Here is a 23,286-nt window from a genome sequence, read left to right on the forward strand (position 1 = left end):
TGAGAAAAGAAAACTGTGGCAAACAGAACATTGCACCACTGACCCTGCCAAAAGCATGAGTAGTATACTGAATCTATATTTATATGTACTGTACATACATGTGGCTGTTTTGTGGTTGCATCATGGCTTCTGCAGAAAAGAAAACCAACACTAACGAAACTAAAGAAACGACAACCCCGGAGCTCTGAATACGTCATTTCTGCTTTCCTTTGATCTTCCCAAGGGAGTCACGCCATGGCTGGTAGCCTGAGAACCCCCCCCCCTCCCCCCCCTAGAAAGTAAAGCTGTTGGTTATTGTTGCTTTATTGTGGTGATGCCTGCAGAGGATATGATATCACATATCGTCGTCAGCGCGGCGCCTCCCCAACATCCACACGTCTCCGAGCAGGACGGGGACGACTGAGCCGGGGATTTGAGATCGGACCGGCCTGCTCGGGACCCCCCCCCCCCCCCCCCCCCCCCCCCCCCCCCCCCCCCCGGCGTGGATTCTGCAGGAGAGTCGCCGAGAGTCTCATCGATCTCCATGGAGATCAGCTGGAGCATCGGCTTCTCCTGACAACATCTACTGAGAGCATTAACGCAATGCAATCATGTCGTTTTTCTTTCTTCTTTTTGCTCTCATTCTTTAAAAATGTCAGTATTTTGTGTATTATAGCCTTTGGTGCCTCAAGCTTTTATTCATTCCTTTATCAGAAATGTACAACTTTATATCATATTTGGGATTATTGGAATGTTGTTCATTTCATTTCAGGAGGGAAAGCTTTGTTTGGTGGGAGTATTGGAAAGACACACATTGCACACAGTTTTTCATTCAAATCTTTATTTTTATTTTTTATTTTTTACAAAATATTGAAGTAGAGTGTAGGTTCCAGTAAGACCTTATTCATTGTTGACTGGCGATCTTACTCGTGGTTTTGAAGAAGCGTGTTCATTCTGGACTTGATGTTAGTTAGTGTTTTCAATCCACTGCATGAACACAACTTATTACTTATGGATTTCTTCAATATTGAAAACGAGCATGACTCCCAGGGTGTCTCAGACGCGTTGTTTCCTGGTCGGAGTTCATTCAGCTCTAATTAAGATTAAACCAAACATGCAGTAGATGACATTTCAGAACAATCTCAGTTGCATTACACCTCATGTATTGTCTTAAACATTTGGAAAGTGTGTATTACAGTTTCAGTTCCAGTTAATTGGTCAACTTCAAGTATACACACAGTTTCTTAGTGGCCAGTTATGTCACATTCCATATCAGATGGAGCAACAGGTTTATTCCCCACCTAAATGTTTAAACATCTCTTCATATCTCTTATATTCAAATTGCCTTCTGACATAGTCGGTGCTATGCAAGGTGACACTCCCAGTACTTCTTTTCTCCAACATTAGAAACACGCATGAGTGATTTCCTGCAGGGGCAGATGTGAAACACCAACATTTTGTTGTGACGTAGCAGCCACCGCGGGTGGATTCAAGGCGATGCATTGCCGCGTGGTTTCCGTTTGGTTGTACACTCCATCTCACGGTTCTGGAGAAGAGATGCACATCTGTAGAGATTTTAATGGTGCTATCTGATTGGAGGTCAGCAACGGCTCAGTTGATGTGCTCTACCAGTGGCAAGATCTACACAACAAGTTTCTTTATTGTTGTTGGGGTTTTATGTATGTAACTTTTATTTTTTTTTGTGCATATATTTGTCTCTATATTTGAAGGGGTACATTATTTATTTTTCTATGATTTTTTTAAATGAAGGCATTTTGGTTCTAAACAGCATTCCTTTGGCTTTTGGTGTTAGTTTCCGCTGCGTCTCTCTTGATTTTACGAGGATCACCTGAAGGCATCACGGTCATGCAACTGGAACAGTGTGAAGGAGGGTGGTCATATACACAAAAACACACCTGTGTGTATTCACTGTGCGTTTAAATCAGAGGATATGCCTTACAACGGTTTGTCTGCTTTTATTTAATTTTGGGTCAAAAAGCTAACACGTCACAGCTTTTTCTCACTCTTCCTCTTTTTTGTCTCTCTCTCTCTCTCTCTCTCTCTCTCTTTGCATTGAATGTAGTTTGATATATGTATAGTGGATTATTAATGTGCTGTTAAAATGTGTGCTAATTCGACAAGAAGTGCAATTTATCCTTTGGTTGATGTGTGTGGCATCAAATGCAGCTGGCGTGTCACATCATTGTGATCTCTATAGCTCCGTCAGTGTGGTCGTGCCGCCCTGTAAACCACTACCTGGAAACACATGAACCTAACATGGACCTCACATTAAATCTCAATTTTTGATTGGTTGAAACATTTCCTCAAACACTGTCCCTCCACGCGTGTTTCAAAATGTTCCAAATTTCCATTTATTCACTAAATTGTTGCAACGTGTTTTTTTGTGTTGTGTTCCAGCCTTTGTTACAGTATTTGGTCTAACAAGTTGTAGCATGTGCAGCTAATTTTTTCATTGATTTTTTTTTTTAATTTGATTGATTTTTGTTTTTTGAATTGTTGTTTTCTTGTTAAATATTCAAAGTTAGTTTACTTAGCTATTAGGAGAACTGCAAAAATATTAGAAACATGTATTTCCATATCCGTATTAACAGAAGAAATGACCCACGGATCGGCCTCGTCGTCGTGATGAGTCCAGTCTTTCTCTGAAGAAACTGTAGCACACACAAAACCTTTCACAATAAAGGTCCTGGTGTAGGATAACTGACGGTCGCATCCATCTGCATTCTGCTAAAATACACTTGTTTCTTATCAGAAACCCTTCAGATCTGAACCCCCCCAGCAACACGCCTTACTCAAACAAGTGGATTGTCACATAATCTCCCAGAATGCTAAGCAAAATCCACGTCGGCTTTGAGGTTGTTTTTTTGGTTGTAAATGCTCAGTTTCTTTGTTCTGTGTTTGTACTCATTTTTACCCATTTGATTGACATTTCTTTAAAGAGCCTAGTGTTTACACACTACTATATTTCAAGATGACATTTCATATGACTGTACTGTTGGAGCCAAATAAACAGTCTTTCAACTACATCAAACAATAGACTTGCCTTTATTGGTAGTCCTCAATATCCCATACAGGGTCTTGGATCACTAACTGTTATGTTCTTGAATAACTGTACCTAGCAACCAGAAACCAATGTATGTATAAAAAATGTACACTTCAGAACCACATTCAGTTTTATTGGCCAAGTATACTTAACTACACAAGGAATTTGACTTTGGTAGGTGTTAACTCTCTATACATTCAACAAATAGACATGCAGTAGTATACATAAACAATAAAGACAAATGTACAATATAGACAACAATATACATATGTATATTGTTGTCTATATTGTACAGGCACATGTCAATTTACAAAGTACAAATAAGACATGATATCAAGTAAAGTACACATGGAGTGGGATGTAAAGTGCAAAAAGTATTAGTGCGAAATACTTTGCAAGATGGAGGCCAAAAACTTTAATGAGTTTACATTTGGGTGTTGTAAGGGGGGCCAGCACTGTGGGGGGCTCCATAAAGTCCACCCCCATCTCCACAGTCTTTAGAGTGTTTAGCTCTAGGTTGTGTCGACTGCACCAGAGCACCACATGATCAACCTCTTGTCAATATGCCGACTTGCCTCCATCCTGGATGAGCCCCAAAGTTCGTCCAGGTTACCTGTGGCATTTTAAGACAAATGAATATAAATAATAAAGGAAATGTAGCAAGTATTGAAAATGGCTACATTTATATGTGCTAACCTTTTACTAAAAAGCCTCACATTTCAGATGTAAACATACAAATATCAGCCTAAAATATGAAGTATGAAGTAAGGAAGAACCTATTTTGCTGCAGGATGGCTCCTGTCAGTGTTAATAATCACCATATTATGTTATATTATATATATATATATAAATATTATAGGCCTGCTAGTTTTTACAGTAGCTGGTGGAGTTCATTTGAACTATTTTCTATACTGTTTTTTTACTTCTAATGATATTTTGAATATAAAATATAGGCTAAATTTTGTAAATTAACCAGTAACTAAATGTAGTGAGGTCAAATTATTTGATAAACATTGGGAAATGTGCAATATCTGCTTCTGAAATGAGAAAGACAAAAGTAGAATAAAGTAGGCACTTTAATGTACTTACAGAGTAAATGTACTTACATTACCCAACTAAAATGCATAGTATAACCTAGTATTCAGTCCATACACAGTTAAAGAAGATTCAGACAGAGACTACGTCACCATCGTCGACGCACGTGCGAGCTGTCCACCGCCGCGTCCGGCCAGGTGCCAGGCGGCAGCCTCGTGCGTCGTTCTGCCTCTGCGCGCGCGCGTGCACTATAAATGCACAGGCGGGTTTTTTTTTTCTGCTCGAGCGGCTGTAGCTGGTCCCGGTCCCCGAGACGGAGCGTCGTCCTCCAGCCGGACTACAGCAGGATGTCCGCGGAAATATTTGACAAGAACAAGACGATAGACCTGAGGAGGAAGCACATTGGGTATGATAACACACACACACACACACACACACACACACACACACACACACACACACACACACACACACACAACCATATTTTACTGTAAACTACACCGCCTAGCCTCCTGGTAACTTCTCATGTCTCTTACCGGAGCTACACAAAGTACTCACTTACTTTAAGTACTTAAGTAGAAGTACAGAGACTTGTGTTTAAAGAAAATACTCTGGTAACAGTAGAAGTACTGATTTAACTTCTTTACTCAAGTAAAAGTAACAAAGTACACGCTTGGAAATGTACTTAAAGGATCAAAGTAAAAGTAGCCTTGAGGATGACGAAGCTAAACATGCTACTAGAGAGCAATAGAGAGAGGAACTTTAGTGGAGAAAAGACTCTTTATTCTTTATATTTTCCATTGGCTACATTTTAAATGGATGTACAGTATGTCAACAGGCATACAACTTCATATTTATGATTATTGAGACAGAGAATGGGACTCCAGGTTAATAATATTCCGACTGAGCAGCTAGATATGAATCAGTTGTGATTCTGGGAGAATTCCCAGATCCAGTTTCTCTTTTTTAATCTCCCCCTTCACATTTAAAGGAGTCTACATGTACAGTATGTGTGCTCAAATATGGCTTCTGGATAAAATATGAATTACTGAAAAGACATTAATGAAGAATTCCTTCCACAACAGACCAAATATTATACCTACTTATTACTTTTTTTGGTTTTCTTTGCTGTTGGTTACATTTTTTTTTTACTCTTTGGATTCACATTTCCCACTGTACAACACAACACATGTTACCCGAGGTTGGGCGTATGGAAATATTAATATTACCTCCTCTGCAGGCCATCTTGTAAGATTTTCTTCAGCCATGACCCTATCAAGATTGTCCAAGCCAAAGGCCAGTACATGTACGATGAAAAGGGACAGCGCTACCTGGACTGCATCAACAACGTGGCTCATGGTAAACGCACAAATATGTACATTAGATTTATTATCAGCAGTGGTGGAGGAAGTATTAAGAACCTTTACTTAAGTAAAAGTACTAATACCACAAAAAAATACTCTCCTGCATTGGAAATGTCACTTAAGTAAAATATCCTGTGTAAGTATCCTATGGAGAAAGTATTAAAAGTACTCATTACAGAGAAATCCTCATATTTTAGAAACACTTTAGTGTTCTGAAATTGGAGGCCTGTAAATTCTATATATATTCATAATAAAACATATAATAAAGCTTTGTGTCCAACAATCTTAATTTGTAAAGGCACTAGTAACAAGAGCTGGGCGATATACTGTAGAGAAAATCAAATATCATGATATTTTTGACCAAATACCTCAATATCGATACCTTAATGATATTGTAGTGTTGACTATTTTACTACTTTACTGTAACGCCTTTAAATCTAGGAAAAGACACCACTTATGCAATATTATGATATATTTTATATCCGAAATCTAAGGCGATATCTAGTCTCATATAACGATATTGATATAATATCCATATATTGCCCAGCTCTACTAGTAACTAAATCTCTGATGGATATAGTGCAGTAAAAAGTACAACTTTTCTCTTTGACATGTAGTGGAGGGAAGTAGTGAGAAAGCAAAAAAACTCAACTAAAGTACAAGTACGTCAGATCTGTACTTAAATGCAGCACTTGAGTGCTGGCCCACCACATTCACCCCTCTTTAATTTCAGCATCCAATTATGTGCTTTCAGTGTCTGTTGTCTTGCTCTGTTTTGACCTCAAATTACAGTCTGACGCGTGTTTTTATCCCGAATGTGAGGTCCATGTGTGTCCATCTTTTCTTCACTTCCTCAGTGGGCCATTGTCACCCAGATGTGGTGAAGGCGGGAGCTCAGCAGATGGAACTACTCAACACCAACTCGCGATTCTTGCACGACAACCTTGTGCTGTACGCCCAGAGGCTGCAGGCCACGCTGCCCGCCAAGCTGTCTGTGTGCTACTTTGTTAATTCTGGGTATGTTTGCATGTCCTAACTCCTCAAATCATACATGTCAAAGAGAGCTTGAGAGATAAGAGTTTTTTTGGGTAGTGGATCAGGTTTGGCTGATGGCACCTTGCTAATAGAGACTTACAGGGGGTTAATTGACAGATGAAACTTGCAATAGATCTTCTTTAATTGCTCAACCTGATAGACTCTCCCCCTTAAGAGCCATAAAGTTATGCAATAAATTGATCACTTTTTCTTGTTGGTTGTCTGGATTTTCAAGTATGATATTTTAGTTGATTTAGGAAGTTTCTAGGGAGTACCAGTAGTTCCACACATTATAATATGCATGTGTCAGGCTGGACACAGGCATCCTAACACCCCTCGTTATCAAAGTGGATCAGTCTGGCGTGGTTACTTATTTACACCCCATGCTGAAGTTCTGCTGAGTGAACAGGAATTATCTGGTCATGGATAATAATGTTGTAGATAATGATCCACTCAATACCACGCTGAGTATTTATCGGTAAAACAGAAATTGGTGTCCTGAAAGAAGTTATAAAATAGACACAACAGATGTGAAGTTATTACTGCATGGGTTTTCTAACTGGCATGTGCAACAGTACAAAAGTGCACTTAGGTGCAATTAGGTTGCACACTGAAGACAAGGGGAAATATACAGTAAACTATTGTATTCCACCTCTGGGACATGCATTACCAACCAGCAAGATTATAGACAACACTGCACTTTTACCCACAGTTTGGGTAAATTCCTTTCAACATGACCGTGATGCCCCTGGGGTCCATAACGTTTCTGTTTGGTGTGGAAGAACTTGACTGGCCCGCACAGATCCCTGACCTAAACCCCATCTAACACCTAAGAGATGAACTAGAAAACCTCAATAATGTTCTTGAGGTTGAATGGGAGAAAAATCCTGCAGCCGCATTCCAAAAACCGGAAAAAGCCTTCCCACTACTGGCCGTTCATTGCAGAAACAAACCTGTTTTTACATGTTCAACTTGCAAAACTGGTATTGTAGTACTAACTAATCTACTAGTCTGTAGTAGTCTCTATACTGTATGAACTATGGAACAAAACAAACTAGGTTTCAGTGTTGAAATAGATTCAATATCTTCTCAAGATCTCCAATCCCTATTAGGCTTTACACCCAATTCCCAATATTAATAAATAGGTGTCGCCTCATATGCCCTCATAGGGAAGGAAAACATCAGACTGTGTCTGACGTGCTAGTGACATCCATGGCTTCACCTGTGTATTTTGTGGAGACTGAGTAACTCAAAGTAACCCTTGCCCCCTTGAACAGTTCTGAAGCCAACGACCTGGCCCTCCGTCTGGCATGGCAGTACACAGGCCACAAAGATATCATCACGATGGACAAGTAAGTGTTACGGCTCAAGAAGGAGAGCAAAATGAGAGCATATAGATGATAATGAGTGGTGAATGTCCTTATTGAACTGAATGACTTGTTTGCTTTGTGTGCAGCGCGTATCACGGCCACGTCTCATCGCTCATTGACATCAGTCCGTATAAGTTCCACCACTCCGATGCTGAGCAGAATCAACATGTCCATGTGGTGAGTGCTTTTTCTCCCCGTCCGCCTGCCTGCACACTATGAAAAGCCCATGACTCAACGGGCACCACTGAGCAGTGGCAGGCTGCTGAGTCTACACTCTGTGTTTGTGGGGGAGAGGAAAAGAAGAGACAGAAGAATAAAATAGAAGTTTTTTTTGGACAATTTCAGCTCGGCAAGGAGCCACCAAATTGCTTTTAAAGGGGAGAGTATATACTGCTGGTGTCAGGCAAGTGTTGCAACTTCCCCTTAAAACCACTTTAATCCCAGAGGACAGACAGAGGAATTATACTGTAGTACTAACTAGTATTCTCATACTATCAGAGGACAGACAGAGTTAAGGCAGATAGCCCAATCCTACAGGGTAAAAACTACTGCTGGCTTTATTTCTTTTAGTTAGAAGTGTGAGGCACACATTAGTGATTTAAATGACCCAGCTGTCCCTGAATCTCTACCTAATGAGTGCCTGGACCAACTGGTTGGCCTGGGTGGAGCACCGGACATTAGCATCATAGTAAACCGTGGCTGAGATTCTTGTGCTACTTTACCAGCTCCTCAGTTGAATCGTAAGCAAATTATATTTCTGATATATCTATATTTAATCTGTATTTTTTGTTGATATGCCGTGTTGAACTAACTAACATAACAGGTTAAGGAGTTTATAAGATGAGAGCATTTATCCAATAAGACGGGTTTAATAAAAAATGCTATGTATGTTTATATATATGTATAATACTCTTGGGAATTTCCCCTCGGTGGATAGATAAAGGCATTCTTCTTCTTCTTCTTCTTCTATTAAGTTGCATTACTGGAATTGTAGGATTCATACTATGGACAAAAATACAGGATATCTGTCACCAGACAAGCTAAACTCATGAGAGTCCATGATCATAGACGCTAAGGAATCAAGCTGGAGTTTATCTGCCTCTGTTATTGTGAATGTGTATTATACACTATAGATTTTATGATACATCATATATGATTTAGAACATCTCAATGTCTCAAAATCTCATCATCTCGCCCCCTACACAGGCTCCCAGCCCAGATGTCTACCGAGGCAAATACAGAGGGGAGCACCCAGACTCGGCCACAGCATATGCAGATGAAGTCAAAGACATGATCCAAAGTGTTACTAACAAAGGAGGCAAGGTACAGTTTGTGTTTGATCTCATTGTGTTACCAGTAGTAGCTCAATGCGGCAGAAATAACCTCAAAAATGTTGTTTTGTCTTTAAAGAATTAATCTTTTTTTTTTCATGGAAATGGCCCTGAATTACAAAAAAGACATATGCAATGTGGCAGTTCCCTTTTTCTTTCCTTTTCTCACGATTCCCAGATTCAGGCCAAGCACTCTGGCTTTTAGGGTCAAATCCCAGACCACAAGAAATGTGTAAGGGACTCTGACCCATGAATACCACCTTGTGCATCTGTACTGTGCTAGACCTGATTTTGAGGAAGCCATGTGCAAAACACAGGCTGGACAGGAAGTGCCTCCGGTCCATCCATGCTGATTTTTGATCGTATATAACATCACTCCACTATTTTAACAACTAAAACACTCACTTAAAAAACACCAACACTCATAACTGGACTAAATGGAAGAAACCACTTAATCACGTAGACTACTTACTTTAATGGCAGTCACACAAATAACCAAGAAAAATCCCCAAACCAACGAAATCCGCCCCCGGTGTATGACGCACGGCGGGGAAGGGGAACAAAACCACCCCGTAACCAGAACGCAGGACATCTGTAAGTCCGAGGGATTGTAAAAATAATACAGCTTCTCATGTACAGTATGTTTGTGCAGATATGCATCTACAGGAAAACCAACAATGACTGGAGAGATACATGAATGTGATTATAAGTTGTATCCTACTGATCTTATAAAATACACAACCGTGTACTATTTTCACGTGACTACGCTGGTGATGTCATTGGACTTCATAGTGACCTACCCGGTAACATTCGTTTCTGTCCCGGCTCTGCCAGCTGAAAAGTGACACCGCACGCTTCTGGAAGAGGGAGATCAGAACTCCTCCTCTTTTTCTGTTTATCAGCATGGCTTTAAATTGGTCGACCTTATGCTTTATCTCCTGTGCAGATCGCTGCTTTTATTGCTGAGTCATTGCAGAGTTGTGGCGGGCAGGTCATTCCCCCCCAGGGCTACTTCCAACAAGTGGCACAGTATGTACCCAGCTAAAGCAGAGACTTGTTCATGCTCATACTCTTGAAAGTGTTTCTTTAAACCTTTTTTTGTTTTAGTGAATGAATAACTAGCTTGAGTTCATCTCTGCACCCATGGACCTTTCTGTCCCTCCACAGACATGTCCGCCAGGCAGGGGGCCTTTTCATCGCTGATGAAGTCCAAGTGGGCTTTGGCCGTGTTGGCACTCACTTCTGGGCCTTCCAGCTCCAGGGAGAGGACTTTGTGCCGGACATCGTCACCATGGGAAAGCCTATCGGCAACGGCCACCCCATGTCATGTGTGGTCACGACCAAAGAGGTGGCCGAGGCCTTCATGTCCTCTGGAATGGAGTATTTCAATACAGTAAGCATTACCTAGAAGAAGGAAGAACTGTGCAAATAATATAAGAAAACGTCAATTTTCTTTTGTGCCATCCTTCTGCAAACATTTTTGAACATATACTGTATATTATGCAGTATATATATAATATTATAATATATCATTTTCTTAGCCAGCTTTTCTTTTCACACTAATTTCCTGTGAAAAGAGAATAGTTTGGATATTAAAACAAATGAAGGAGAGTTGGAGCAGTTCTTTGTCAGTTTAGCGTGAACAGAACGATGCTGACTCATGGCTCTGTCCTCAGTTTACAGATTTCCCCAACCAGCTGATTTCCCCAGTGGCCGGATGGTGACCTTGGTGTAATCTGTTGTCTGTGTGTGTTTTAAATTTCTCAGTTTGGCGGCAACCCAGTGTCGTGTGCCATCGGCATGGCCGTCCTAGACGTGATTGTGAAAGAGGATCTCCAGGGCAATGCCCTGCGCGTGGGCCGATACCTGACCAGTCTGCTGGAAAAGCAGAAGGAGAAACATCCGCTGGTGGGTGACATCAGGTAGGCACCCACAGCACGCAGTGACAGTGTGCGACAACAGCTGATCACTTCTGTAAAGCTGTTCCAGAAACCTGCTGATTATATCCGACACACCACCATATGTTTGTCATGTTTCCATCACCCCTGGACCAACATGTAATGCAGTGACTGCACTATGGAACATCATTTTGGCATCAGATGTTCTTGCAGTGATACATTGGTGTCAGTGATTGTTAACCATTGTGGTTGGTTTGTAACATATTTACCTAGGGTAACAGCCAACTGCTACTGACACATATTATGAAAAGCAGTACATTATAACTTAAAGGGCTCAATTTGGTGTATGTTACCATGATCCAGCACACGTTTTGGTCAAATCACTTTCTGTGCAAGATTTCTGAGAAGTAGGCTGAGGTCAGAGATGATGAAACCCAAATGGCGTCACGTTGCAGGGGTCGTGGCCTCTTTGTTGGGTTGGAGCTGGTGAAGGACCGGCTGAAGCTCACTCCTGCTACAGCGGAGGCCCAAGAAGTCATATATAGGTAAGTAGAAGTGTGAGAAACAAGGGTTTGATGTCATATTGATGAGAAAAAAAATCGTATACCACATTTAAAGTAAAGCGGCTGCTCTGCAGCTCCTCTATTCTCTGCTCGGAGAACTCATTCATGTTTTATACAACGGCCATACCCCAAACACCAACTTCCTCCAGTGTTATGAACGCTTGGTGAACCATGAAGAACCCGTTTCTCATATCACAACAGAACTTCATCATGAAACGAGGAACCCTGACATTTGCTCAGGGTTCAATATCACCTCAATCAACCGATATTACGCTTTTACTGCAATAGGCCTTTTTTTACAGCAGACATTTTGGCTCAGCAGGAAAAGCATAGGTGTAATTAATAACATTAATTAGGCTGCATCCATTAAGGTGTGCATGCTGGCTAACTGCGTACTGGATACTTGCATGAAGCAGAGCAGGTACTATGAGTACTATAAGTTCCACGTGTGCTTTTTTCTGCTACGAGTAGTCAGAATGTTAGTTGGGAAAACGGCATTTTAAATGACTTAACCACTAAGTGTAAATGTGTAAATTGATCCAGGGTGGAGAATAATGACTGTTTTCTCCCAGGCTGAAGGAACAGCGCATCCTTCTCAGTGCTGACGGACCGCATCGCAATGTGCTCAAATTCAAGCCGCCCATGTGCTTCACTGTGGAGGACGCTGACCTGGTGGTGGAGAAAATGGACCACATTCTCACAGGTACGTCCCGTTTTCCCCAGCCCTGTCTGGACTGGGATGCTGGTGCTGGAACACAGCGTCTTCTTTCTGCTCTGTGCATTATTTAAAGGACCAAGGTGTGTGTTGGTTGCCTGCTAGCGCTGAACACGGTCTCCATCGCGTGTGTTGTTGTGTCTGTTTCCAGAGCTGGAGGAAGCATTGGGCCTGACGTCGCATCACGCACTGAGTGTTGAGAATGAGAGTAGTAAGAGAAAGGTAAGTGTGACTCCGCTTCCTAAATATGATCACCTCCAAAACATCTGATAAAATTCAATAAACCCTGGATAGTTTCACCAAAGATGTGGACTATTTGCGTAAAAGAGACTAGTTTGGAATAGACAACACAACATGTCGAAATTGTATTGAATTTCCAACTCAACTACATCTCTTCTTGGTTTTTATCTCCAGCTGCCAACTGATGACCATGGACAGCAGCATCACAGCGGGTTAGCCCACAGCAGAGGGGACAGTCAAGGAGTCCCTCAACGAGCCAAACGCCTCAAGACATAACGCTGGCCACAGAGTCCGAGCTGCGACGTGATTTTACCTTTTAACTGGGATTAAACCATGTCAAATGTAGAGGTAAGGTCTGAGGAGCCAGCAGTGATGCAATCACCTAGCACACATAATGATATCCAAGGTGACATAACACCGGGGAAACCACTTTAAATCCTGCATTCTCTACTTCATCGTCATTATTAAAATGATTACTCATATCATATATCACTGCTCATATGTATCCTACAGTATGTTACGCACCTTTTGAGGACTTTGTAAAGCGTTATGTAAATGTAAAGTATTAGGTGCCTTTGCATGTAATCTAATGAAAAATGTTTTTTTAATTATTTAATAATCACAATAATATACAGTTTTATTTGAGTCTTCTCAGGAATTTTTTTAATGTTAAACTTAGGAATCAAGCCACTTGTATATCATAACATGTATATTATGGTTTTATCCCCTTATTGTGCGATCTACCATTCTACACAACTTGTATACTCTTTATTTTAATTTTTGCCAACAATCACTTTATCACTATTTCAGGGAATTTTAATGTTAATAAACCCAAAGGGGTTTTGTTTAACATTTAATGATGTCTTAATGGTGACTTGTGCATTAAAATGCAGCGTTCGCTGGTTAATATATTTGCTCTATGTATAGGTATGAAATACCTTTAGAGACATTTACTAATGTTGTGGTGATCAATCTGTATTAAATAAAATACTTTGTTGATCAATGGGTAAAACTGAGCTTTCTATGAGGATTAAATCGGGTGCAGGCAGAATATACAGCACAGGATAGTGAGAACTAGGATACCTCGTTCCACTCTGCCTCAAACAAACATGGACACTGTTTGACAAGTCTGCAATTATTTACCAATGTTCCCTATTTGAACACAGACTGGATATGATTCCCAAACATTTCTTCGTTGCATGTTGGCGTCAAAGAGAGGCTCCTCCTCTAGTGAATGATGTCCCTGGAGGTGTAGAGTTGACTAAAGTCCTAATTCATTCTCCATAACGTGGAGATAAGCAGACAGGTGGCAAGTTATTAGACAGTGGGACGATGTCTCATTTAGTATTGAGTGTGGAAAATTGACTTACACTTACAGAAATGCTAACGTGTGTTGTCCTTTTTATAAATAAAAAGTAAAGTGTGACTTTTTGTCAATAAAGGTAAAATAGGAAAATGATAACCTTTGGACAAATCTAAGAGCCACTGGGAAAAAATGATGACTTTTTTTCCTTTGGCATAGCATTAAGTACTGAGTGGTAGTATACCAAGGGCATTATTATTAATATTAATAACTTCACTGATGTGTCTCAGGGTTGAAGGTACAGCACTTTATTACTGCTTTCCAGGTGGTTATGGAATACCTAAGTCCTCAACTTTTATTACAGCTAACATATTGATCCATTGACTTTTACTTCCTGATAGCATTAGACAATGATTTACTCTCAGTTTCTGCCATATTTATGCATCTATGTAGCGTTCAATGTACAGTATTTGGAGTTAGGGAACTCCAGCTGTGACCGTCCTGTCCACTGACAGCACAGGTATGCTCCATTTCTCACCATTATAAGCTCGATGATTTCCTTATGAATACCCAAAGCAGTGTTTCATTTGATTAGTTTTGGACTTCATCAGTGGGGTGACCTCCTCAAAAGTAATGAGGCTTGCTCTCGAGTTTACAGTGCTACTCAGAAGTTTAGGATCCCATGCTAGAGTTGGATAAAATGAAGCATAAAAAACATTGTTTGGAAATTGATGTTAATGCTTTAATTAAAAAAAAAGGAAAAATCCAACCTTTTAAGGACACTCATTTTCTTTGTGAATGAATAACGTATCGTAAATGTTCTTCCTTAAAATACAGGGGGCATAAGTATACACCCCCCTTATACACCCCCATATGTTAAAATACAGGGGCATAAGTATACACCCCCCCTATGTTAAAATACAGGGGCATAAGTATACACCCCCCTATGTTAAAACACAGGGGCATAAGTATACCCCCCCCCCATGTTAAAATACAGGGGCATAAGTATACACCCCCCTATGTTAAAATACAGGGGCATAAGTATACACCCCCCTATGTTAAAATACAGGGGGCATAAGTATACACCCCCCTATGTTAAAATACAGGGGCATAAGTATACACCCCCTATGTTAAAATACAGGGGCATAAGTATACACCCCCCTATGTTAAAATACAGGGGCATAAGTATACACCCCCTATGTTAAAATACCGGGGCATAAGTATACACCCCCTATGTAAAATACAGGGGCATAAGTATACACAAGATTGGCATGGGGTACTTTCCATAAAATCATCTCTCAATGCAAATCAAACCAGGTATTAGTCTGAAATAAAATATTACATTTTACATTATATAATTTCACTGACTCTTTTATCCAAAGCAACTTACAATTACTATGTGTGTCAGAGGGCACCCCTCTGGAGCAAATAGGGGCTTGTTGTGGGGCAAGTGTCTTGCTCAGGGACACATCGGTTGATGTATTGATGGGGTTATTTTAATTTCAAATGCCAAGAGAACCCTATCAGGATGCAGGATGCATAGTATTCTGATCCATGAAATAACTGGCCTTTAAAAATAAAATGGGCCTGCCTCTATGGGAATTTAACATAGGGGTATGTTTACTTTTTTTTTAAATTGATGAAAGAATGCAACACAGGATAGTTCGAATGGTGGATACTTAACCTCAGTCAACTTCCACGCAAATTCAGACTATCCTGCGGACTCGGGGTGCATCAGTGTCAGCTGGAACCAGACGTCTGTCTGGTGAAGTGCTGTGGCAGGAGACCGAGGAGAACCCCCCCTTCTGACACAGAGGCAGAAAAAAAGCCAGAATGCAGTTTGCAAAAATGCAACTGAGTAACCCTCAATCCTTCTGTGTGGACCAATGAGACTAAGCAGGTAATTCTACTGTTTACAGAAAACGGAGAGAGGCCTACAAAGAAAAGAACACAGTACCTACAGTCAAACATGGTGGAGGGTCGAGGATGTTTTGCTGCCTCTGGCACTGGGTGCATTGACTGCGTGCAAGGTGTCATGAACTCTGGTCACTATGAAAAGACTTTGGCACATAATGTAGGGCCTGGTGTCAGAAAGTTGGGTCTGCGTAAGAGGTCATGGGGGTTTCAGCAGGACAATGACTCGAAACCACAACCGATTACCTACTGTCAACAGATGGTGTTTTCAGCATACTCTGCGTCTCACCCTTTATGTAATGGGGTGTACTACACGCACTGCTGAACCAACAGTAACGGCTATGCAGATAGGATGGGTTATGATTTTAGGTAAAAAAATTGCAGACTAGAAAAACACAGTCAGTAATTTATTTCTAATGTAAAATTTTAGCCCTAAAACCTCTGGCATAAGAAGCAATAACCATAATAAAACATGTGGTTTTATGTTGCTTCCTTTCCCTTCACAAGCTGGGTCCCCACAGTACCCAATAACTGGACTCTGGGTGGATAAGCATGACTAATATAGCTATGAAATCATATTAGTGTCAATACTCAGGATTGAGGGTCAGATCGTCCAATGCTGTCTTACACTGCAGTACAATGGAAACACTACTGCCTGCATGGGAGATCTAGGACGCCCCCTTCTGGAGGGGGACACACGCACACACGCACGAACGCACGCACTTCTAGATATTGATGTCGAAAATAACTGACAGCAGCCTTTACATATGACGACTGCAGGGAGCTCTGAAAAGAAGATTTATTTCACATCCTTGTACAAAAATGCAACTGCGACAAGTCCAAAGCTGTGTCAATGATTTTGTCTTACATACGTCCAACTTTAACATTATTTAGACTCCCCCCCCCCCCCCCCCCCCCCCCCCCCCCCCCCCCCTAACTGATTCACCCAGTCCTAATACCAGTGGCTCCACACCAACAGTGTTCAGTAACTTACTTTACTTTTTTCTTTTCTCCAGGGGTTTGGGAGATTTCCACCTGCTTCTTGGTACTTGTAGCTTCTTTTGGTAAAAAGTGAAATTAAATGTCCATTTCTGCCACTAACTAGTGGTTTCAACTGATGCACTGTACTGAGGGGTACCTGGGTATTGTAGTTGTATCAAGACAACATAAAATAGATTTATCAAGTGCCTGTAAGTGATCCGTTTGTATGGAAACGTAGAGAGAAGGAGAGGAAAGGAAGTCACTGAACACCCAGGAGACGGAGCCAGTGACTTTTTGAGCCAGGTCGGTGCTTTCAGTCCTGGATAGTTGTTGATTATTGCATTTATCCAAAATTTGAGTTGGGCCCCCGTACATTTGCTGTCCTCTCCATCAAAGCCATTAACGTGTTCTCTTGCTGTTTTTAGCCCATGAGGTATCCTCTGAAAAGACAAAATATTAATTTGTAACAAACTGAAGCAACAATTGTTAGTTCAGAGTAGTAGAATTACAGACATCGTTAAACATTAAAATGCTCATATGATGCTTTTCCCTTTCCTTTATAGTGTACTTCTGACTGGCTAGTAGTCCTTACCTAGGTACTGTCAGGGCCCTCATACTCTGCTTCTGACTGGCTAGTAGTCCTTACCTAGGTACTGTCAGGACCCTCATACTCTGCTTCTGACTGGCTAGTAGTCCTTACCTAGGTACTGTCAGGGCCCTCATACTCTGCTTCTGACTTGCTAGTAGTCCTTACCTAGGTACTGTCAGGGCCCTCATACTCTGCTCCTGACTGGCTAGTAGTCCTTACCTAGGTACTGTCAGGGCCTCATACTCTGCTTCTGACTGGCTAGTAGTCCTTACCTAGGTACTGTCAGGGCCCTCATACTCTGCTTCTGACTGGCTAGTAGTCCTTACCTAGGTGCTGCACATGTACTACCCAACAAAGATGGAACAGAAGTGCGACCTCTCACTCTGTAGCTAAAACAGAGAGCTCAACACACAGGGTGAAAAGAGGAGCTGCAGCCAATGTATAGTACAACAAAAATGTTTTTGAAAACAAAACCGGGTAAACCTACTCTGATATAACCTCTAAATACAATTAGGAACCGGACAATGAGCAGAATATGAGCACTTTACGTCCATCTGACTTTGTAAGAGAGACAGAATACTTGTCCATGAGAAACAAGCTCAGACTTACGGCAGCTTCATGCGCATGAACACCCTGGCCATGAAAAAGCTGAGGAGAACGCTGACAAACCCGATGAAAAGCAACAGGAAGCGGTTGAGTTTGGGAATGTTGGGTGCATTGGAGCGGTCCAGGATTATAAAGCCAAGGCCCCCCATCGTGAAGAGGAAACTGGAAGCCAGTCCTTCCATGATGTACTGCCCATTTACTCTGGGGGGGGGGGGGGGGGGAAACACACATTTGTTTACATTAGCTAGGCATTATTTTGTGTGACGTCAAATATGACGTTTGGAGGGACACACCTGTATGCCAAGAAGGCCACTGGCCGCTGGTGTCCATGCTCATCAGTCATCGACCCAACACTGGGGGGCTCCACTATGACATCATAGATGATACCTGGGATATGGAATCATCACATCATATATAACAACGTCAGAAAGTCAGAGCAGCGTTATCGCACACACATTACACAATCTGATGTAAAAACACATGTATTTCCATTAACGTTACTAACGCTTTCTTTAACTGTCTATGGATGCTATCTTAGCTGCAGAAAGTTAGCCTAACTCTCGGTCCCGTCCATTTAATTAACTACGTTTAAGCTAGCAAGTTATTTCACAAATGTAACAAAAGCCTTCAATATCTGCCATAATTTAAACCACACATGTATGAGCTTTAACCTTTTATCAAATGCTGACACAATGTATCTATTCAACGCTTACAAGCTAGCAACGTTAGCTTAGCAGCTCCTTATTTTACCTCCTGTGATGAGAAAGTAGGACACGATAACGACGGCATACACCGTCATGGCCGACGGCATATGCAGCCACGACGGCTTCTTCAGCTTCACATTAGGACATTCCAGCACTGCAAACGGCATACTGTATAAGGTCTCCATGTTTTAGGTAGATATCGCCTAGCAATGGAGAAGAACTGCTGCCGCTGGCCGGGATGCGTCTGCGCAGCTGCTATGTTGACGTGTCCCGGATGTACATCTTTTTTTCTTCTTCTTTTTTTTTTATACCGTTTCAAAAAAGCTTTTTAATACCATAGACTGTTTCTACGGTCTATGTATAATACATGCATTTAATAAGAAATATTTTGCATTCTTCGATTTTAGTGTGATGTTTTGGCTGTGTGTATTAACATTGGCATTACTATGAAAGTAGTGGTATAATAATTGTTTTATTTCACATTACACATTAAGCTGGTCTTAAGTTGACTTTTAAAAAAAATTTTAAAAATATTGACCATGTTCAGGTTTGTTGTCCTTGTTTAGATGTATTTCTATTTCTGTGTATGTACTTTGAAAGCAACAAAAAGCCGGAATCAAATTCTTTGTGATGACGCTTTTGAGAAAATAGACGTCGGGCTTTTATTGTGGAACGCAGAAACGGAAGTAGAGATTTTTACACTGTACCTGACATTGGTTTATTGATTGACACTTGGTCCAGTGTAGTGCATGTAAATGCTTTTTAATACAGTATATAATACATTTTAACTGCGTTATCATATTTACCACTATAGGCAGTGGTAAAGTTTATCTTAATGACTGATGAGAATTATTTATCAGGGTTTCTGCCGGTTTCACCAAGTCCGATTTTAGACTTTTTAATGAAATTTAAGCCATTTGTAACATCAACTGAGCCCTAAATCCAGTTTAAATTAAACCAAGGATCGCTAAACTCGTACTACCCCAAAATTGAAGAATAAAGTCACTTGGTGTGGTCCAATCAGAACGGGACTCGCACCAATAACATGGAAAATGATTGGCTGCAATATAAGATGCATGTTGGTCTCAGTTGTAGTTGTAATAATGGAATAAAATTAAAGTATTAGATTTAGGGAAATTAAGACCTTAAGTCCTACAATTTAGATTTTTAAATTTGAGATTTAAGGCCCGGCGGACACCCTGATTTATTTAGCCCTTTCACAGCTATTTCAATCTTCCGCAAAACCCCAGAGTAAGAACTATTTGGTAATAGGATGGTGCATTAGGGAATTAACTCAAACTTCACAAACAAGAACTGTCATTTTAAGAAAAATCTAGTCTTGGGGTTGTCACTTTCAAACCCATTATGAAACTAATACAATCTTTTTAAACCATATTGTATTGGGCTGAATTTTAAGATCATCAACATTTTAAACTGGTAGTTTTTGGCATATGTTCAACATAGCCTGTCTACAATTAACACTAAGTTATCAGGAGGTTTTTACAGTTTAAACTGTCCCATAGATGGCTTCCCTTTCAGTTAAATGCAACAACACATTGCAAATCACAACAGAAAATGGATTTGTCATTTTTTTATTGTGGCCTTACAAATACATTTTACTTCGATTTCTGGCTCTGTGCCTGTGCCTTGAGCACCTTGACGACGATCTTCTGCTCCTCAATCAGGAAAGCACGCTTGATCCTGAGAATAAAATCAAGAGACAGATATTAGACACAGTGCATCAGCCAATCAAAACTCATTCTAGTTTCTCAGCAACAAAATTAAGAAGAAAGGGGAAAGCTTCTCTTTACCTGTCACGCACACACTTGGCACACATGGAGCCTCCGTAGGCCCTGCTGACGTGCTTCTTGGTCTTGGAGAGCCTCATCAAAACCTGAGGTCTTACAGCCCGGATCTAGAAGAGAACCACAATGAGACCACTGCTGTATACTGACCTGGAGGAGTCAACATGAATGAATGGAGCATGTAGACAATACATGGACTGTCAAAGTAAATGTGCAATTACAGTGTACCACCATTTAACTCAGTTGTATTTCTAGATCTGCATAACTGCTCGACTAATCAAGAAAACCTTTACTTTGGTGTGTTGTCCTTACAGGTGTAGTATACTACTCCTTACAGGTGTAGAATACTACATTATAAAAAAGTTCACAATCAGGCTAACAAGCAGTTCTCCATAATTGGATTTGAGACCTCTCTAAAGCCAACTACTCAAGGCACTGATTTCAATCTCACGGCTTTATCAGTGTAACAGTTGTATTTGAAATGAGCAGCAACTGCTTTTTATTATTACACAAGTCCCTTTTGACTGGATCTTAAAAAGCCACATCTGGATACCTCCAGCTTCTAAATGGTTCTTGTGCCACGTGGGTCAATTGGTCAATTGTGGCACGTGAAGTAGCTTTGTGACTCCCATTATCTATCATGCATTTCAGATGAAAAGTACTGACAAATGCCTGTAATGTTTGACCCACAACAAAGACCAACACATTAGCATTGCCACTTCTCAACTTATAGTTACAACTTATGTAAGCGGTTACATTAATCCTCAATTAAACTTTCAGGATGCAAAGTGAGGGAAAAAACAACACTTCTGCTAAAATGCTTCTCTCTGTGGCAGTAATGCCGTTTAAGATCATATCTAAAGATTGTTTACCACATAACCAAGATTGGCTCCTCTCATAGTATGTATGCATTTGAGTATGTATCCGTTTTAGCACTATTATGCTAACAGGAGAAGGTTACCATTTAAAACATCTATGCAACAAGTCAAGGGAGCTGTGTTGACACTGATGCACCAAAGGCTGGTGTATTTACAGGCTACAGTCGGCTCATCCACCCTACAAACTCAGAGCCTAACCTCAGTCTGTAGGGAGTTGGGTTGGGAACCCGGGGGTAGCCGGTTCAAGTCTGCATACAGACCACAGTGTGCTGGTAGACTGGTAGCTGGAGAGATGCCAGTTCACCTCCTGGGCACCAAACCCCCCCAACTGCTCAGGGCTGCCCCCCCACATCTCTCTCCATTAGTATATGTATAGGACCTGATCATGTGTGTAATTCAGGCCTGTGTGTGGTTGAAATAACAACCAAGTGTAATTAGTCAATTCTCCTTGTGGGACTAATACAGTTTTTTTAAACTTTATAATTTGTTCTGCAATGTATAGTTGTTGCACAGGTGTTAGAAGAACCTCAACCATACTTATGCCAGTATTTAACTAGACCGTTCCCATGTGGGCCATCCAGATCTCAAACGCAAGCACCTATTCAGTCAGTAGCTAGTATTATGGCACAGTAACAGCTAACTGGTGAAAGCAAAGTAGCGAAATACAAAGGTTTTACTTACTCCACGCAGTCTTCCTGGGCAGATGCCACATGCAGACTTGGGGGCTTTGCCGACCTTCTTGGTGTACAGGTACACAATACGGTTACCGGGCGTCCGGGACCTGGAGAGCAGAACGGGACCAGGGATAAAGTGTAGTTAGCGGAACTGGAGATGCTACGCTGATAGTCGGCTACCCAAGCAGACATTAACGTTAAAAAGTTCCCTTACAGTCTGGTTTTGTTGGAGGCGGTGTTGTAGGACAACCTACGACGGTAAGTCAGGCGTTGCACCATTTTGAAGCTGAAAAAAACAAATATTTGGGTCAATTTCTAGAACATGCTATCATGCTAACGCTGCTAGCCGTGGTGCGGCTTTAAGCGCTAGTGACAGCGGCTTCCTTTGATGTTAGCACAGAAAACATAGGTATTAAAAGATTTAGTTAAACCGACTACTTCATTTGAGAATAGTGTCTAGAAGTCAATTCGGTATGAAAAGTTAAGCATAGCTGTAAGCTAGGGAGACTCCATCTTTTTCAGTCCAGTGTTTCCATGGCGGCCTTAGAGACCCAGGGACGGCATCTTTATAATGTCTCACAGAAACAACTATCTGTTATAATTGCCACATCGTTAGCAACAGACCCTTGTTCTTTGTTTTATCTTCACTCAAAAACATTCACGTTTTCTTCTAAAACGGAGGATTACAGTGGATTAGAAAAATGTAATGTTTCAGAGGTAAGCTGGGGGCCGCCATACCTGCTGTCGCCGTAACCGGAAGAGGAAGGAGCAAGGCGGGGGTTGCGGGTTAGGATGCTCCAAGATGGCTGAATAAAGACTGCTGCTGCCTGCTGGTGGTTCGTCTCTACTACACACGTAAGCTCAAAAGACTGGCTCTAATTGTTGAATGTGTAATTATATGCTTGTTAAATAGGAAACGAACGTTAATGGCATTTTTTATTTTATTGCATTTCCCAAAGGCATCTTTTATTTTGAAATTCCATAGTGCCTGGATTGCAACATATATAAAAACGAAAAAACACATATAAAACACACCTAATCTACAATGAACGTAGTCCATTTGAAACAGTTGGCAAATATAACGCCAAATATAAGCCTAAGATTAGATAACATGTCTTCAAAATCATCCTAAATACAATTTAACTTGAATTAGAATGGCACAAACTATTTAAGTTACGTTGTTTGTAGATTGCATTTGTGGACTTTTTATTAAAAGGCCAAATGGAGCTTACTTGAAC

At 41.0% G+C, this 23,286-nt stretch overlaps 4 protein-coding genes across 6 annotated transcripts in view; 2 read left to right on the forward strand and 2 right to left on the reverse strand.

The window, feature by feature from the left end:
* LOC117934667 (collagen alpha-1(XXV) chain-like) overlaps positions 1-429 on the forward strand; it is a 6,113-nt gene extending 5,684 nt beyond the window's left edge. For 2 of the 3 annotated variants that reach the window (XM_034856527.1, XM_034856530.1), the window contains one exon: positions 224-429. In XM_034856527.1, coding sequence (XP_034712418.1) covers positions 224-250 — 27 coding nt within the window. In that variant the 3' untranslated portion in view covers positions 251-429. The remainder of the gene's footprint in view (positions 1-223) is intronic. The other variant, XM_034856529.1, reaches the window with a different exon arrangement.
* Positions 430-4,239: 3,810 nt separating this feature from the next.
* On the forward strand, positions 4,240-12,950 carry etnppl (ethanolamine-phosphate phospho-lyase). The gene is made up of 13 exons (XM_034856597.1): positions 4,240-4,484; positions 5,319-5,437; positions 6,300-6,459; positions 7,755-7,829; positions 7,934-8,024; positions 9,054-9,170; positions 10,125-10,207; positions 10,346-10,571; positions 10,946-11,100; positions 11,532-11,621; positions 12,212-12,342; positions 12,506-12,576; positions 12,769-12,950. Exons 1-13 carry the CDS (start codon positions 4,333-4,335, stop codon positions 12,868-12,870), a joined length of 1,572 nt encoding a protein of 523 aa, XP_034712488.1. The 5' UTR covers positions 4,240-4,332; the 3' UTR covers positions 12,871-12,950.
* A 3,871-nt stretch (positions 12,951-16,821) lies between these two features.
* Positions 16,822-18,974, reverse strand: ostc (oligosaccharyltransferase complex subunit). The gene is made up of 4 exons (XM_034856598.1): positions 18,738-18,974; positions 18,281-18,374; positions 17,991-18,188; positions 16,822-17,232 (listed from the first exon to the last, which is right to left on the reverse strand). The coding sequence occupies exons 1-4, from the start codon at positions 18,874-18,876 to the stop codon at positions 17,214-17,216; spliced, it is 450 nt and encodes a 149-aa protein (XP_034712489.1). The 5' UTR covers positions 18,877-18,974; the 3' UTR covers positions 16,822-17,213.
* Positions 18,975-20,267: 1,293 nt separating this feature from the next.
* On the reverse strand, positions 20,268-22,958 carry rpl34 (ribosomal protein L34). The gene is made up of 5 exons (XM_034856964.1): positions 22,787-22,958; positions 22,263-22,334; positions 22,056-22,155; positions 20,503-20,606; positions 20,268-20,392 (listed from the first exon to the last, which is right to left on the reverse strand). The coding sequence occupies exons 2-5, from the start codon at positions 22,325-22,327 to the stop codon at positions 20,308-20,310; spliced, it is 354 nt and encodes a 117-aa protein (XP_034712855.1). The 5' UTR covers positions 22,328-22,334; positions 22,787-22,958; the 3' UTR covers positions 20,268-20,307.
* Between the last annotated feature and the right edge of the window lie 328 nt (positions 22,959-23,286).

The sequence above is a fragment of the Etheostoma cragini genome, chromosome 19, assembly GCF_013103735.1.
Source record: "Etheostoma cragini isolate CJK2018 chromosome 19, CSU_Ecrag_1.0, whole genome shotgun sequence".
NCBI lineage: Eukaryota > Metazoa > Chordata > Actinopteri > Perciformes > Percidae > Etheostoma > Etheostoma cragini.

Excerpts from the sequence above, each read along its gene's own strand:
- etnppl (XM_034856597.1), top strand. The coding sequence starts at position 4,333 with ATGCACAGGCGGGTTTTTTTTTTCTGCTCGAGCGGCTGTAGCTGGTCC. Across the intron at positions 4,485-5,318 it reads CTGAGGAGGAAGCACATTGG|GCCATCTTGTAAGATTTTCT; the intron begins GTATGATAACAC and ends CCTCCTCTGCAG. Across the intron at positions 10,572-10,945 it reads GAATGGAGTATTTCAATACA|TTTGGCGGCAACCCAGTGTC; the intron begins GTAAGCATTACC and ends TAAATTTCTCAG.
- ostc (XM_034856598.1), bottom strand. The coding sequence starts at position 18,876 with ATGGAGACCTTATACAGTATGCCGTTTGCAGTGCTGGAATGTCCTAAT. Across the intron at positions 18,375-18,737 it reads CTACTTTCTCATCACAGGAG|GTATCATCTATGATGTCATA; the intron begins GTAAAATAAGGA and ends TCCATATCCCAG. Across the intron at positions 18,189-18,280 it reads GTGGCCTTCTTGGCATACAG|AGTAAATGGGCAGTACATCA; the intron begins GTGTGTCCCTCC and ends CCCCCCCCCCAG.
- rpl34 (XM_034856964.1), bottom strand. The coding sequence starts at position 22,327 with ATGGTGCAACGCCTGACTTACCGTCGTAGGTTGTCCTACAACACCGCC. Across the intron at positions 22,156-22,262 it reads GCCTCCAACAAAACCAGACT|GTCCCGGACGCCCGGTAACC; the intron begins GTAAGGGAACTT and ends TCTGCTCTCCAG. Across the intron at positions 20,393-20,502 it reads GCCAAGTGTGTGCGTGACAG|GATCAAGCGTGCTTTCCTGA; the intron begins GTAAAGAGAAGC and ends TTTTATTCTCAG.